General features: G+C 44.6%; 1 protein-coding gene across 4 annotated transcripts in view; it reads left to right on the top strand.

Moving 5' to 3' along the window:
• Positions 1 to 13,283, top strand: part of ppfia3 (protein tyrosine phosphatase, receptor type, f polypeptide (PTPRF), interacting protein (liprin), alpha 3) — a 91,231-nt gene extending 77,948 nt beyond the window's left edge. For 3 of the 4 annotated variants that reach the window (XM_012967553.2, XM_012967551.2, XM_012967550.2), the window contains 11 exons: positions 171 to 252; positions 341 to 541; positions 766 to 828; positions 1,856 to 1,882; positions 4,802 to 4,977; positions 5,141 to 5,238; positions 5,722 to 5,897; positions 6,328 to 6,396; positions 7,339 to 7,510; positions 9,195 to 9,268; positions 9,403 to 13,283. In XM_012967553.2, coding sequence (XP_012823007.1) covers positions 171 to 252; positions 341 to 541; positions 766 to 828; positions 1,856 to 1,882; positions 4,802 to 4,977; positions 5,141 to 5,238; positions 5,722 to 5,897; positions 6,328 to 6,396; positions 7,339 to 7,510; positions 9,195 to 9,253 — 1,123 coding nt within the window. In that variant the 3' untranslated portion in view covers positions 9,254 to 9,268; positions 9,403 to 13,283. The remainder of the gene's footprint in view (positions 1 to 170; positions 253 to 340; positions 542 to 765; positions 829 to 1,855; positions 1,883 to 4,801; positions 4,978 to 5,140; positions 5,239 to 5,721; positions 5,898 to 6,327; positions 6,397 to 7,338; positions 7,511 to 9,194; positions 9,269 to 9,402) is intronic. The other variant, XM_012967552.2, reaches the window with a different exon arrangement.
• The last annotated feature ends 750 nt before the right edge of the window (positions 13,284 to 14,033 follow it).

The following is a 14,033-nucleotide window of genomic DNA, read 5'->3' as shown; positions in this document are numbered from 1 at the left end:
GACCGGTATTGCCACTGGAAACTGTTCGGTGGAGGTGCTGTTTTTGGAACTGGAAGGCTCTAAAATCTTTGTATTTTTGATGAACATTGTGTCTCCTAGACTTGGTGGTGTAGAGCAATGGAGGTGGTTTGGCTGCCCCTGATGGTGTTTCTCTTATGTTTGCCTTACAGGCATGAACTGCTGGAAGAAGCCTGCCGGCAGGGACTTCCTTTCGCTGCCTGGGATGGACCCACTGTTGTTTCATGGTTGGAGGTAAGAAAAGTTATCTTGTCTTCAGTTAGTCCTTTCCTACGTCGTTGTCACAGTCAATAAACTTGTTTCTCGTCATCTTATCTCCCAGCTATGGGTAGGCATGCCCGCCTGGTATGTAGCAGCTTGCCGTGCTAACGTAAAAAGTGGAGCTATCATGGCCAACCTTTCTGATACAGAAATCCAGCGGGAGATTGGCATCAGCAACCCCCTCCATCGGCTGAAACTGCGCCTTGCTATCCAGGAGATGGTATCGCTCACTAGTCCCTCCGCACCGGCCACCTCACGTACGGTGAGCGCTCACAGCACTTTATGTAGCACATGAAGCAAAGGAGCAGCTAATGGCATGTTATGCCATGGTTTGTCCAACATGGCTGACATTCTAATATTCCTAGCAGTCATTGGCCACGCTTGTCAGGCCCAGTTCTTTATTATTCACATTACTGGTTTTATTTTTGTTTCATGCTTTATCTTGATTTGCCCCTTGATCACTGTTCTATTATGTCTTCTGTCCAGTCGACAGGTAATGTGTGGATGACCCACGAAGAGATGGAGACCCTGACAGCAACCACTAAACCAGTACGTAGACGACTTTTCCTGGGTTTTTAATAGAATCGTGTAAGTTCATGTTCAGTATAAAGTAGGGGTGCACCGAACCTACCCAGAAGGATTTGGCCGAATTCAGATTCGGTTCGGCTGGGACCGCAGATCCGGCCAAGACCGAATCCTTAAAAAAAGCCGAATCCGGAATTTGGTGCATCCCTAGTATAAACCAAACAAAGCAAAAACACTCAAGAGCTTATCCCAGTATGATATTATACTAATAAATGTGCGGTCATAGATATAGATAAAAGGCAAAATTTATTTTCATCCATGCCAGCATAGATACTAACTCCCCCCTAAAAACAAAGCTAATGCCAATGAGAGGAGGGGCCCCTCACAATCAGTTGACTAATTAATCATAAGCAATATATTATTTCAATATAACATACATATGCCTTTCACTATATACCACAATTAAGAGCAATAAAAATCAATGAGTATAAAACAATTGAATCTCACAAAATTTGACCATATGTATGGTATATAGTAAAAGTTATATGTATGTTGTGTTGAAATAATATATTGCTTCTGATTAGTGAGCCCATGGATTGCTAGGGAGGGGCCCCTCCTCGTATTGCCTTTTATCTATATCTATAATCACACATTTATGATATATGATGTTTTTGCTTTGTTCGGTTTAAGTAACATATAAGAAAGAAGGCAACTTGGTTCACAATTATCTGCTATAGGTTTGACTGATAAAAAAACACCCAGTAAGGTATTTCGGTTTAAATTCATGTAAAGTTGCTAACAAGGAGACACTTTGCTGCACATTTATATAAGTATTAGATAGGAACAACCAGTATGTCAAATTGATTGGTGTTACTTGTCCTAAGTACCTTTACTTTCTTGTCTGTGATTTCACATTATGTCTTGGATTCATTTTCCTTTGCTTGATACTTTAGCACGTTCTGCTTCTGTGCACATAATCTTGCTACTTGTGCGACTAACAGCTTAACTCTGAATCTTTCTTCTTTATCCTTCTTAATTTAACCACTGCCAGGAGACTAAGGAAATCAGCTGGGAACAGGTAGGCTTATCACCAGGAGTGCCTTTGTTCATTTATTTATTTATTAGCACAACCAGCATTTGCTTCTAGAGGTGCTGTATTGGTTCTGTATTTGTTATGGGATGATAATAATATAGCCAAGTGATTTGGCTCCACCTATGGCCATTGTGCCAATGAGCATAATGGTTCAATCAGGTGTTCCTTCTTGAAGAAATAAAACTGTCTTTTGTTTAATTTACTTTAAAGAATAAGTAAACATTTTTTTTAAATCTCTAAAATTACTCTCAGCAACCCAGGGGCGGGCCAAGCCGTCCGGGCGCCCTAGGCAACCTGGTCGGCCACCTGGCCCGCCCCGCCCCCTCCGTTGGCGCACATGCGCAGTTCGGGGGGGGGGTGCGATGCCGTGGGTCATTGCCCCTGCCGCTTGTCATTAGCGGCGGGGGAATGGCAAAGTAGGGGAACTAGGGGTAGGCAGCAGAGGCTTCTGCCTGGCGCCCCCTAATCATTGCGCCCTAGGCAGCTGCCTCTTCTGCCTACCCATAGTTCCGGCCCTGCAGCAGCACCCAGAATAACATACCTTTCTCCCTGCACGCAGAGTTATTGTTTGTCTATTACAGAGGTCCCCAACCTTTCTTACTCGTGACCCACAGTCAAAAGTAAAAAGACTTGGAGAGCAACAAAAGCACCATAAAAGTTCATGGAGGAGCCAAATAAGGGCTAAGATTGGCTATTAGGCCGCCTCTATGCACACTATCAGCTTACAGGGGCTTTATTTGGTAGGAAATCTTGTTTTTATTCAACCAAAACTTGCCCCCAAGTCAGGAATTCAAAAATAACTCCCTGGTTTGGGGGCACTGAGAGCAACATCCAAGGGGTTGGGGAGCAACATGTTGCCCCTGAGCCACGGGTTGGGGATCACTGGTCTATTACAAGCAGCTGAACAGCAGGCACCCCCTTTTGCTTTCTGAGCCCTCCTTTTCTCTCCCACTATGAAGACCTCAAAGAGTTGCCTACTGCACATGCCTGATTAATTTTAAATGGCACAGAGGCAGTGAGCATGCACAGTGCGCACCTCTTTGAGGTCTTCATAGTCAGCAGGAGAGACGGAAGTCAGTAAAAGAACTTCAGTTTAGCTGCTTGTAATAAAAAAACAAAATAAATCTTTCATGCAGAGAGAAAGATATGTTATTCTGGGGGCTCTTTAGAGTAATTTAAGACTTTCTTTTAACTTTGGATTATATGTATGTATGTATGTATGTATGTATGTATAACTTTATTTATAAAGCGCCACAAGGGTACGCAGCGCTGTACAGTCTTACAATATACACAATTACACACAGGGAGGACAAGTGATATAATAAATAAATACAATAAATACATATATATATAAGTGCCATGTGGTATGAGACAGTAGGAAGGAGGTCCCTGCCCCGTAGAGCTTACAATCTGAGTGGTTGGGTAACATACAGGCACAAATTGGAAGGTAAGAGTGCATCAGGTATGGGCATTTGCCCTTAAGCGCAGGACTAGGCAAAATAGTGTTTTAGTGCTCCAGAAGGTAACAGCTGAGTTTTTTCTTAAAGAGAGTGGGTGAGTTTTCCCTACGGAGGGATTCAGGGATAGAGTTCCAGAGGTAAGGAGCAGCGAGATAGAAAGGTTTAAGACGAGAGAGCGCAGTGGGTGTGGATGGTGTAAACAGACAGAGGCTCTGAGAGGAGCGGAGGAGACGACCAGGAACATGTAGGGAGACCAGTGAAGAAATGTAGTGAGGAGCAGAGAAGTGAAGGGCTTTGAATGTCAGCAGAAGGATTTTGTAAGCTATCCTTTGCTTGACAGGCAGCCATGCTAGTGAGCTTAATTGCGGCTGAGCAGGATCCCTCTTAGGAGAGAGCAGGAGGATCCTGGCAGCAGAGTTTAAGATTGATTGCAGGGGAGAGAGGTGGGAGTCTGGGAGGCCGGTTAGTAGGAGATTGCAGTAATCTAAGCGGGAAAGGATAAGGGCATGGATTAGTGTTTTAGCTGTTGCTTGTGAAAGAAAGGGGCGTATCTTGGCAATATTGCGGAGGAAAAAGCGGCAGGTTTTGGCAGTGTTATTAATATGGTTAGAGAAGGAGAGTGACTGGTCAAAGATAACCCCAAGGCAGCGTGCAGAATTTACAGGGTTGATGGTCATGCCATCAATATTAATGGTGAAAGGAGGAGAAGGGCCAGGTTTGGGCGGGAAGACCATGAGCTCTGTTTTAGCTAGGTTAAGTTTGAGCTGGCGTCGGTTCATCCAGGAGGAGATAGCCAGGAGGCAGTTACCAATCTGGGTTTGGACATCAGCAGTTAGTGCAGGGGTGTCTAAATATATCTGGATGTCATCTGCGTATAGGTGGTATTTAAGACCAAAAGAAGAAATAAGGTCTCCTAGAGAGAGAGTGTACAGGGAGAACAGCAGGGGACCAAGCACAGAGCCCTGAGGCACCCCCACACTAAGCGGAACCGGGGTAGAGGATTTGGTAGTAAGAGCGACAGAGAAGGAGCGGTTAGAGAGATAGGAAGAGAACCAGGATGCTGCTTGATCCCGGATACCCAGAGAATGGAGAATTTGCATAAGAATAGAATGGTCGACAGTATCAAAAGCAGAGGAAAGGTCTAGGAGAATGAGGACCGAGTAGCGTCCTTTGGCCTTGGCAGTCTGGAGATCATTTGCCACTCTACATAAGGCCGTCTCAGTGGAGTGCGCAGGCCGAAAACCAGACTGCATAGGGTCCAGCAGATTATGGGTGCAGAGGAAGTTAGTTACACGAGAAAAGACAAGACGTTCCAGGAGTTTAGAGGCTACTTTAGAGGCTAGGGGCAGGAGGAGAGGCTATTTCAAGACAGGAGAATATTTTGGTTCTGTGGGAGAGTGAGTGCATAAAAGTTACCTTTATTAATTTGGTGTTTTTCCTTCAGATTCTGGCGTATGGTGACATGAACCACGAATGGGTGGGCAACGACTGGCTGCCAAGTCTCGGTTTGCCCCAGTACCGTAGCTATTTCATGGAATCATTGGTTGATGCAAGAATGTTAGACCACTTGAATAAAAAGGAGTTGCGAGGACAACTCAAAATGGTGGATAGTTTTCACAGGTAAATACATAGTGAAATTGCCTGTGCATTTGATGAGATTCCTCATGGACTCTAAAGAAAGACACAGGCACACCAAACAAATGGAATCTTTAGAATCCATGGGCAGTTGGTTCATCTTCTTGTATTTATGGTGCCTCCATTCATTTTGTCTGTTTCATTTCAGAGTTAGCCTCCACTATGGTATAATGTGCCTAAAGAGACTGAACTATGACAGGAAGGAGCTGGAGAGGAGAAGAGAGGAGAGTCAGAACCAGCTGAAAGGTAAGTGTTTGGGCAGTCAGTGAAACGTCTTCTACAAAAGCAATCAGCCACAAAGACCCACTATTTTTGGCTGCTTGGTGTCTGCTGTGTGTGCATTGTAACAATGCATTCTGGGAATCCCCAAGCAAAGCACACAATAGGGTGGCGACTTATCTAAGAGTCTCTACTCACTTTTGCTAGATTAGAATACAAGTCTAGGATGCCATGACTGGCCACTCCACTCGTTTGGCTTCTGTGTTCATTGGATTTATTCATATTAAAAAATAATATCATTTTAAAATGTTATTTTCAAACCATGCTATGGCCAGTTGGCCCATCTCTGCTAAGCAGCAATACTGGACCTAATATAAGTTAGATACAGCTTGTTTAGAGGTGCCACAGTGGAGAAGATAAATGATGAGTATAAGGCGTATAGTGCTTTACAAGATATATGGATGAACACTTACACACTCTGCTTATTTGCTTATTCTTTTCCCGATGTAGATGTGATGGTTTGGTCTAATGAGCGAGTAATGTGCTGGGTGCAAGCCATTGGATTGAAGGAATATGCCAACAACCTCCAGGAAAGTGGTGTACATGGAGCTCTCATAGCATTGGACGACACATTTGACTTTAATGACCTGGCGTTGTTACTACAGATCCCAACACAAAACACACAGGTCAGCTGAGACTGGGGGGAATTTGACTGTAGAATCTTCAGTTAAAAGGTAGCAGTAGGTCTGTAAGGGTTTTTATTCATCCAGGTCATAAAATACAGTGTCTAGGATTAGTAAAGCTACTGGACTTGCTGGGTAAACCTTGAAAATGGCATCCACCTATAGCTCTGTGAGGCTACAGTGTTGGTTTTGTTACTTTGTATTGCTTATCTTTCTATTCATGCCCTTTCCTATTCATCGTCCAGTCTTTTATTGAAAGTACTGCCTCGTTGCTAATGCACGCTGGACCACAGCAACTAGATAATTGCAAAGTTTTGAGCTGCTGAACCAAAAGCTGAATTATTTCTTTAAAAAAAATGAAGACACTGTCTAAATCACATTAACGATAATCTAAAGGTGAACTACCTCTGATGTTTTATTGCTTGGTTTCTAGGCTCGACAAGTTCTAGAAAAGGAGTTCAGCAGTTTAATTTCAATGGGGACAGAACGAAGGTTGGACGAGGTAAGTACAATACATACAGGGAGCAATCAGGCTAATTTTTAGGTGCAGCTCTTAGAACTTTCTTCCCCTCCATATTAGCTGATAGAAGCATCTTCTCCATACTAGCTGGTAGAAACTTTCCCTACATACTAGTTGGTAGAAGCCTCCCCTACATACTAGCTGGTAGAAGCCTCCCCTACATACTAGCTGGTAGAAGCCTCCCCTACATGCTAGCTGGTAGAAGCCTCCCCTACATGCTAGCTGGTAGAAGCCTCCCCCACATGCTAGCTGGTAGAAGCCTCCCCTACATACAAGCTGGTAGAAGCCTCCCCTACATACTGGCTGGTAGAAGCCTCCCCTACATACTAGCTGGTAGAAGCCTCCCCTACATACTAGCTGGTAGAAGCCTCCCCTACATACTAGCTGGTAGAAGCCTCCCCTACATGCTAGCTGGTAGAAGCCTCCCCTACATACTAGTTGGTAGAAGCCTCCCCTACATACTAGCTGGTAGAAGCCTCTCCTACATACTAGCTGGTAGAAGCCTCCCCTATATACTAGCTGGTAGAAGCCTCCCCTACATGCTAGCTGGTAGAAGCCTCCCCTACATACTAGCTGGTAGAAGCCTCCCCTACATACTAGCTGGTAGAAGCCTCCCCTACATACTAGCTGGTAGAAGCCTCCCCTACATACTAGCTGGTAGAAGCCTCCCCTACATACTAGCTGGTAGAAGCCTCCCCTACATACTAGCTGGTAGAAGCCTCCCCTACATACTAGCTGGTAGAAGCCTCCCCTACATACTAGCTGGTAGAAGCCTCCCCTACATACTAGCTGGTAGAAGCCTCCCCTACATACTACCTGGTAGAAGCCTCCCCTACATGCCCGCTTGAACTCTTTTATTCTCTAACCGTCACCCTGTTTGGAGTTCCATCTTATCGTCTATAATGACGTCTCAACTCGTTACAGGACAGTGCCAAGACTTTCAGTCGCTCTCCTTCCTGGAGGAAGATGTTCCGTGAGAAGGACCTGCGAGGAGTCAGTCCTGATTCAGCGGAAATGCTGCCGCCAAATTTCCGCACAGCGGCCGTCTCCTCCATTACCTCACCCGCCGTACAGCTCCGTAAGATGCAGTCTGAAGGTAGGAAACAGCCGGCTGACTCTGCGGCCAAGGAAACAGAACAGTGTTTGCGTTTATGCCTTTAACATTTTGGACATTAAATCATCCATATCTGTTATAAATGGATTTAAAAATCTGAGCTGTCAATCATATATTGTCTGCCCCGCCTCTATGCCTGCGGCATAGAGGCGGCGCAGGCAATATATGACTGCCAGCTCAGATTTTTAACTGCAATTAGTTTCATTTTCCATTCAGCGCTTCCTAGATATCACCTTAAAAGGCCACTGTCCAGTTCTGAAGTCAGGGTTGCTCTGCACATATGTTGCTTTGTCATTAAAGTTCAGAGAAACATATGGCAAGCCACATGGTATAGAATCCCCGCAGTGGTGGGAGCGACAGGAAGGTGCAGTTAGTTCAGTTAGTTAGTAATACTCCGGATCTGGTTCTGCTCTGCGCATATGGTTGGGGTTGGAAAAAGATCCGTGCCTGTTGTGCAAATAATTCCAACTTCTACCTGATTAAAGGAAAACTATACCCCCAAACAATGTAGGTCTCTACATAAACCAGCTCATATGTAAAGCCCTGCTTCATCTAAATAAACCATTTTCATATAAATATACTATTTTAGTAGTATGTGCTACTGGGTAATCCTAAATAGAAAACTGCCATTTTAGGAAATAAGTGCCGCCCCCTGGGGTCATAGGATTCACGGTGCACACAAACAAGGCACACATACATGCTAGGCCCCATCAGCCAATGAATGGACAGAGTTCTGCCTTTTGCTCCCACACTACTTCCTGTTATAGTCAGAGCTGCATTATTTCCTGTCAGCTGATCTCTGAGGGAGCACACAGCCCATCACTAAATGGCGGCTCAAGGGAAAGGATGTAAAAGGGCAATATTTACTGATATATATATTCCAGTTTGGAGAGATTCTTTAATAGGCCACTTAATATGATATAAACTATCTGTTGGTTAAGTATTCATTCTGGGGGTGTAGTTTTCCCACTTGCCCATGGATCAAGATTGCAATCAGCACTTCTTCTGCAGTGTATACAATTCCAATGTCTTTTATAGATTTGAGATGTAATTGTGATATCGTGTAACAATTAATGCTGAGACAGCTTTAAAGGATAAGCAAACCTTTAAAATAAGTGATTGAAAAATTAATGAGACTGCTGTTCTAAAATACGTTTGCAATTTACATTTCTTTGTTTTTTTTTTTAAGATTCAAAGATATTAAGGGAAAAATGTACTGTTAACAAAAATGAATTCTGTTACAACAGCGCCACCTGCTGGCCAGTTTCCACAATCGAGTCAAGGAAGTTGTCAGGAGAAAGAAAGAGGGCTGATCTGATGTTCTTCTACTTACGAAAAACATTAGAAACCTCAGATAACTTTGCTCACTTCTTTCCCAAGCAAAACAACATCAGACCCCGCTCCTTTCTCTTTCCTGACAACTTCCTCGACTGGGTCATGGTCAGAATCTGACCAGCAGGTGGCGCTGTGGTAACAAAATTAATTCATATTAACAGTATATATTTCCCTTATTTTCTAACCGTGAAGTGCTTGGAATAGCATTCTCTTCCATTTTACATTTTCACTTATTTTAAAGGTTAACTTACCTTTTAAACTCCTACAAAGTGTTTATTGCCTTAGGTGATTATATTCTTTTTAACACTTACATAATAAAATCTCATTTTAGGAAGCACTTCCACCAGCCCACGTGCAGACAATGTCTCAGTCAGAACTTATTCCTGTTAATGCCGTGCTGACACGGTAAGTACGGGGCGGTGGTAACTTCGTAAGGGAGGGGGGGAACCAAAATGGCTGCAAAGAGGCCTTAGCACTGTATTCTCTATAGCTGGATATCTGGTATTTCATTGTCTCTTTCTCTTTCCCAAACACTTCAGGTATCGTCATTGGGGCAATAAGGTCACTGAGGGCACTTTTTTTGTCATATGATCACTACGTCAGAGGAGCTCGACCAATAAGATTTTTTTTTTTCTTTCCCTCAACAATGACACTACTTGCTCAAGTGGATGCTGCTGGGTGTTGTGTTGTAGGGATGCTGGAGGGATGGGAGAGTCGGATGAAACCATGTACATTTCTGCAAATAGGCCCTCCAGCCTGAGGATCTTTCTACACGGACCCTGGATGCTACTTGTGCTACATAAGGAACAGGCTGAGCATGAAAGGAACATCCATCTTTCCTTCATTGCTTACCTTCTCCAACAAGAGGCGACACTTGGTAGACCCTTTCGGCACGGGAGGGTTTAAAGGTCAAAACCGTGAATTTGATCCGTGGGAAGAGGGAAATACCATCAAGGTTCTATATTAGATTTTATGTTTTGTCATCTGTTCTGGTTCCTATTGAGCTATGCAGATTGCAGCCACTCCGGGGCCTCAAAGATTTCCGACTGGAGATTCCGTACAAAGCCATGTTTCAGCTGGTCCAGGGGACGAGTGGATTTAAGACAATGGATGGATTCGCTGTTCAGGGGATACACCTGGTTCAGTTGTCTGGTTTCACTTGGTAACATCATCTGTTTAAGCCGCATTTGTTCATTGGACGATTGGGCTGCACCACATATTGTTGTGAATGAATTCCACGCTTTGAGATCTTTAGCCACAATGCCATATTGGGGCGGCAGGGGTGTACCGTTACCACCAAATACTCTTTATTTATTGTTATTTATTCTTTATGTTACGTTCACTGCTGGTCAAAGCAGTAAGGCACAAGGCAAAGAGTGCGCACAGCCTGAAGGAATGGCAGTTAGTTAGGTCCTTGTGAAGCAGGTTGATGGAAGAACTCGTCAGGATCAAAGCAGGGTTTTAGCGTCCCCGCAATCGGGATTTGGGTCAGACGTTTTACAGTTTCTTGTTTACAGGTGAAAAAAAAAAAAAAAACAAAGTCGGTCAGTTACATGGAGTGTTACGTCTTGTATGATAGTTTGTGAGTCTGTAAGTGCTCAGTGTCTCTGCAACGGTGAGAATTCTTTCCGTAACGCTGACGCTCATTCTCTGTGCCATTCTCTATAGTGGGTCCATACGATCCCAACCTGCGACTCTGAGCAAAAACAAAAAACGCCCCAAATGAGTTCATGTTCATGCAGCACCTCTGCTGGGTCACTTCTGAAGAGCTTAAATGCCTTAAATAATTAGGATTTTATTCTTTTTATCGATAGGGCCCTATAGGATGTAAAATAGTAACATAGATTTGCTTCTGCGCCCAACAGGGTAATGTGGACTCAGTCTCTGTTTACATGTGGTCGGAATAATAGCAGCACCCACCTATTGCACTTGTCTGTGTTTCCTTTAACCTCCCCCCTAAGAACTGAGACCTTTTTACATCTATCATCTGCTGTTCCTAGAGGCAGGCCTGGTTTTACAGCCAAATTGGTCATAGGCCATGTATCTGATTTATGTTACAAATGCCCCAGGGAAGTTGCCCCGCAGTTATTAAACTCAAACTGCCAGCGCCCCACCGACAGCCAAAAGCTGCCACGGGTTTCTGGGCATTTTAGGAGAGCTGTAGGGTTGGCATCCATATTTTGGGCTTGCACTTTTTTCTCATTGCCCTGCAACCCTTCTTCTTTAGCTGTGCCCGTGACTGGCACTGTCTTTTGTTTTTAGTTGCCATTTTTTTTTATATGGTTTGTGTGCCATGGCCGTGCCAAAACTGTGTGGAAGATTTACGTGCTTGTACTTGCTGTAAGAGTAATGTAAAGGGTTAGTGTTATGGGTTTAAAGGGCATTCTAGAACACAACTGTGACTTGTGAATCTCGCGAAGATCAAATTTTAGGCATTAGGCACTTTTAGTTCTGCAACTTTTAGCTTCTTGAAGTCTATAGGGTAATGAAGGGTATTAGAAGGCTGCTCTGGTAAAGAACTCACCTCACCTTCTGAACATGAACAACTTGGGAGTTGATAAGATAATAAATGTTGCTGGGAAGTGCCTTGCTGACCCACGAAATGTACGGGGGCAACCCTCAGCCTGCATGTTTTCAAGCTTCCAGCTAGTAGTTGCAATAAAACCTCTGCCTAATATCATTAATAAAATGTGCTTGGCTGGAAAGTGCAATACAAAGCAATTGTTTCTGAGTCTGCACAGGTGGAAACCAACTCAACACAAGTAGAGGAAATGGATAAACTATTTAATGGAAGCTGGCCATGCTTGGATAGATTTTGGCTGTTGACACTTTTGACCTGTAGCCTATTGGCTGGGTTATGGGCCCAAAACAACTGCCTCCCCAATGGGATATGTAATTGGGCTCATTCAGGAAGGCCAAAAAGACCATTAGGAAAGGACTGGATAAGGCTGGAGATGTTATAGTCCAAAGGGCCTTTATGGAATCATCTGCTTGATGGCAACATTGCCAAACAAGAAGATCTTCTCATGTATGATCAACTTTACTGTATTAGATTAGTATTAGATTTGCTGTGAGTTGGTTCTGTAACTGAGGTTATGATCCTATTCCATATGTAGGCAGTTGGTAAGTTGCAGTAACATAATTGGTGATATTCTGGGAAGGTTTACCATGATAGGCTGTTGGCATTGCCACCTGTAGCACTACTTCTCCATGTCTGCCATAGACCATGGAGTCATCAGAACTTGAGTGATCCTTGCAGACAGCAGGGTGGTGTCTCATTTCCACAAGAGTGGTGTCTCCGCTTCTCACAAGTGGTGTCTCAGCTTCCCACAAGTGTTGTCCCCATTTCTCACAAGTGGTGTCTCAGCTTCCCACAAGTGGTGTCTCAGCTTCCCACAAGTGGTGTCTCAGCTTCCCACAAGTGGTGTCTCAGCTTCTCACAAGTGGTGTCTCAGCTTCCCACAAGTGGTGTCTCAGCTTCCCACAAGTGGTGTCTCAGCTTCCCACAAGTGGTGTCTCAGCCTCCCACAAGTGGTGATTCAGCTTCCTGCAAGAGTGGTGTCTCAGCTTCCCACAAGGGTGGTGTCTCAGCTTCCCACAAGTGGTGTCTCAGCTTCCCACAAGTGGTGTCTCAGCTTCCCGCAAGTGGTGTCTCAGCTTCCCACAAGGGTGGTGTCTCAGCTTCCCACAAGTGGTGTCTCGGCTTCCCACAAGGGTGGTGTCTCAGCTTCCCACAAGTGGTGTCTCGGCTTCCCACAAGAGTGGTGTCTCGGCTTCCCACAAGGTTGGTGTCTCAGCTTCCCACAATTGTGGTGTCTCGGCTTCACACAAGGGTGGTGTCTCGGCTTCCCACAAGGGTGGTGTCTCGGCTTCCCACAAAGGTGGTGTCTCGGCTCCCCACAAGGGTGGTGTCTCGGCTCCCCACAAGGGTGGTGTCTCGGCTTCCCACAAGGGTGGTGTCTCGGCTTCTCTTGCTTTTCAGGCTGCAGGTACAGAAGAAAGACACAGGGGGCAAGAGAATCTCCCATGTTGCCCCTGCTTGGCTGTTGCTGCCGCTTATTATTTCTGTAGCCTGTGAAGGATCTGGTTTTGCAGACCCAAAGGTTAGTTTTCCCCCCTCTCTATATGGAGGGAAGGGACCATCCCATTACCCCAGTGTCCTGCTTGTGCCCCCTGTACCAACACGACGTAGGATGTGCCGGCTCCTCCATTGGCATCAGTGGTCAAAGCTCATCGGTGCCCTCTGAGTACCCTGTTTAATAAGCTCAGATGTAAAGCCATACAAATGTATTTATTTTAATTTAAGACTTTTTTGTTGAATGTGGATATACATGGTTTTTACGTGATTTTCTTTTTGTTACATGTCATTGTATGGGTTTCTTGTACATGGGATGTTAATATTAAAATCATTTTTTTTGTATATCAGATGATGATGATGATACAGAGAGAAAGCGTTAAACAGCAACCCGTTTAATTTGCACTAAATTGTAGGTAAAGATGCCCCCTTCATGCCAGGGCAGTAATCTGCTGGTCACCAAATAGACATTGCCGTATAGTCCCTCAGCTATTGGCTGGGCTAATATTCTGTGTTTGTTATTGGCTGGCATTCATATAAGCAGTTATTCGTTAGCCCTCCCTCTGCCAATGATTTGACAGGCCTCACTGCTGTCAGAGTCTGGGGGGTGTTTTTCTTCAGGGGTGTAACTTTGTTACTTCATTGGTCAAAAAAAAATCACTTACTGCTCCTACAGTAGGTATTGTGGGTTATGAGTGATTTCTGTCTCTTGCAGAGATAAATATATATCAGGGCAGGAACTAGAGGCAGGCAGGAAAGGCACGGGCCTAGGGTGCAATGGTGTATGGGTGCTACCATTTGTAGCTTATAATACAGACTAGGGTGGGGCATGTCAACAAGAGGACGGGCTGATGACATCATGAGCGGGGTCATGACGCAATGGCGGTGGGGTGTGACATCACCGGCCATAGATAGTGAACTTAGTGAGTAGTGCAGGGTAGAGGGACGAGCTGGGAGAGGGATTTGGAGTGAGACAGGAGTGTTTCAGAGGCTGATCAGGGCCAGGGACTAGTATATTGCCGGTAAATTTGTAATATCAGCCCCGGCCTGATCTTCAAATAACCAGATCTGTGGTTAATTTTGCCCCATGCGTGT

The sequence above is a fragment of the Xenopus tropicalis genome, chromosome 7, assembly GCF_000004195.4.
Source record: "Xenopus tropicalis strain Nigerian chromosome 7, UCB_Xtro_10.0, whole genome shotgun sequence".
In the NCBI taxonomy this organism is placed as follows: Eukaryota; Metazoa; Chordata; class Amphibia; order Anura; family Pipidae; genus Xenopus; species Xenopus tropicalis.
This window is presented reverse-complemented; position numbering and strand designations above follow the sequence as displayed.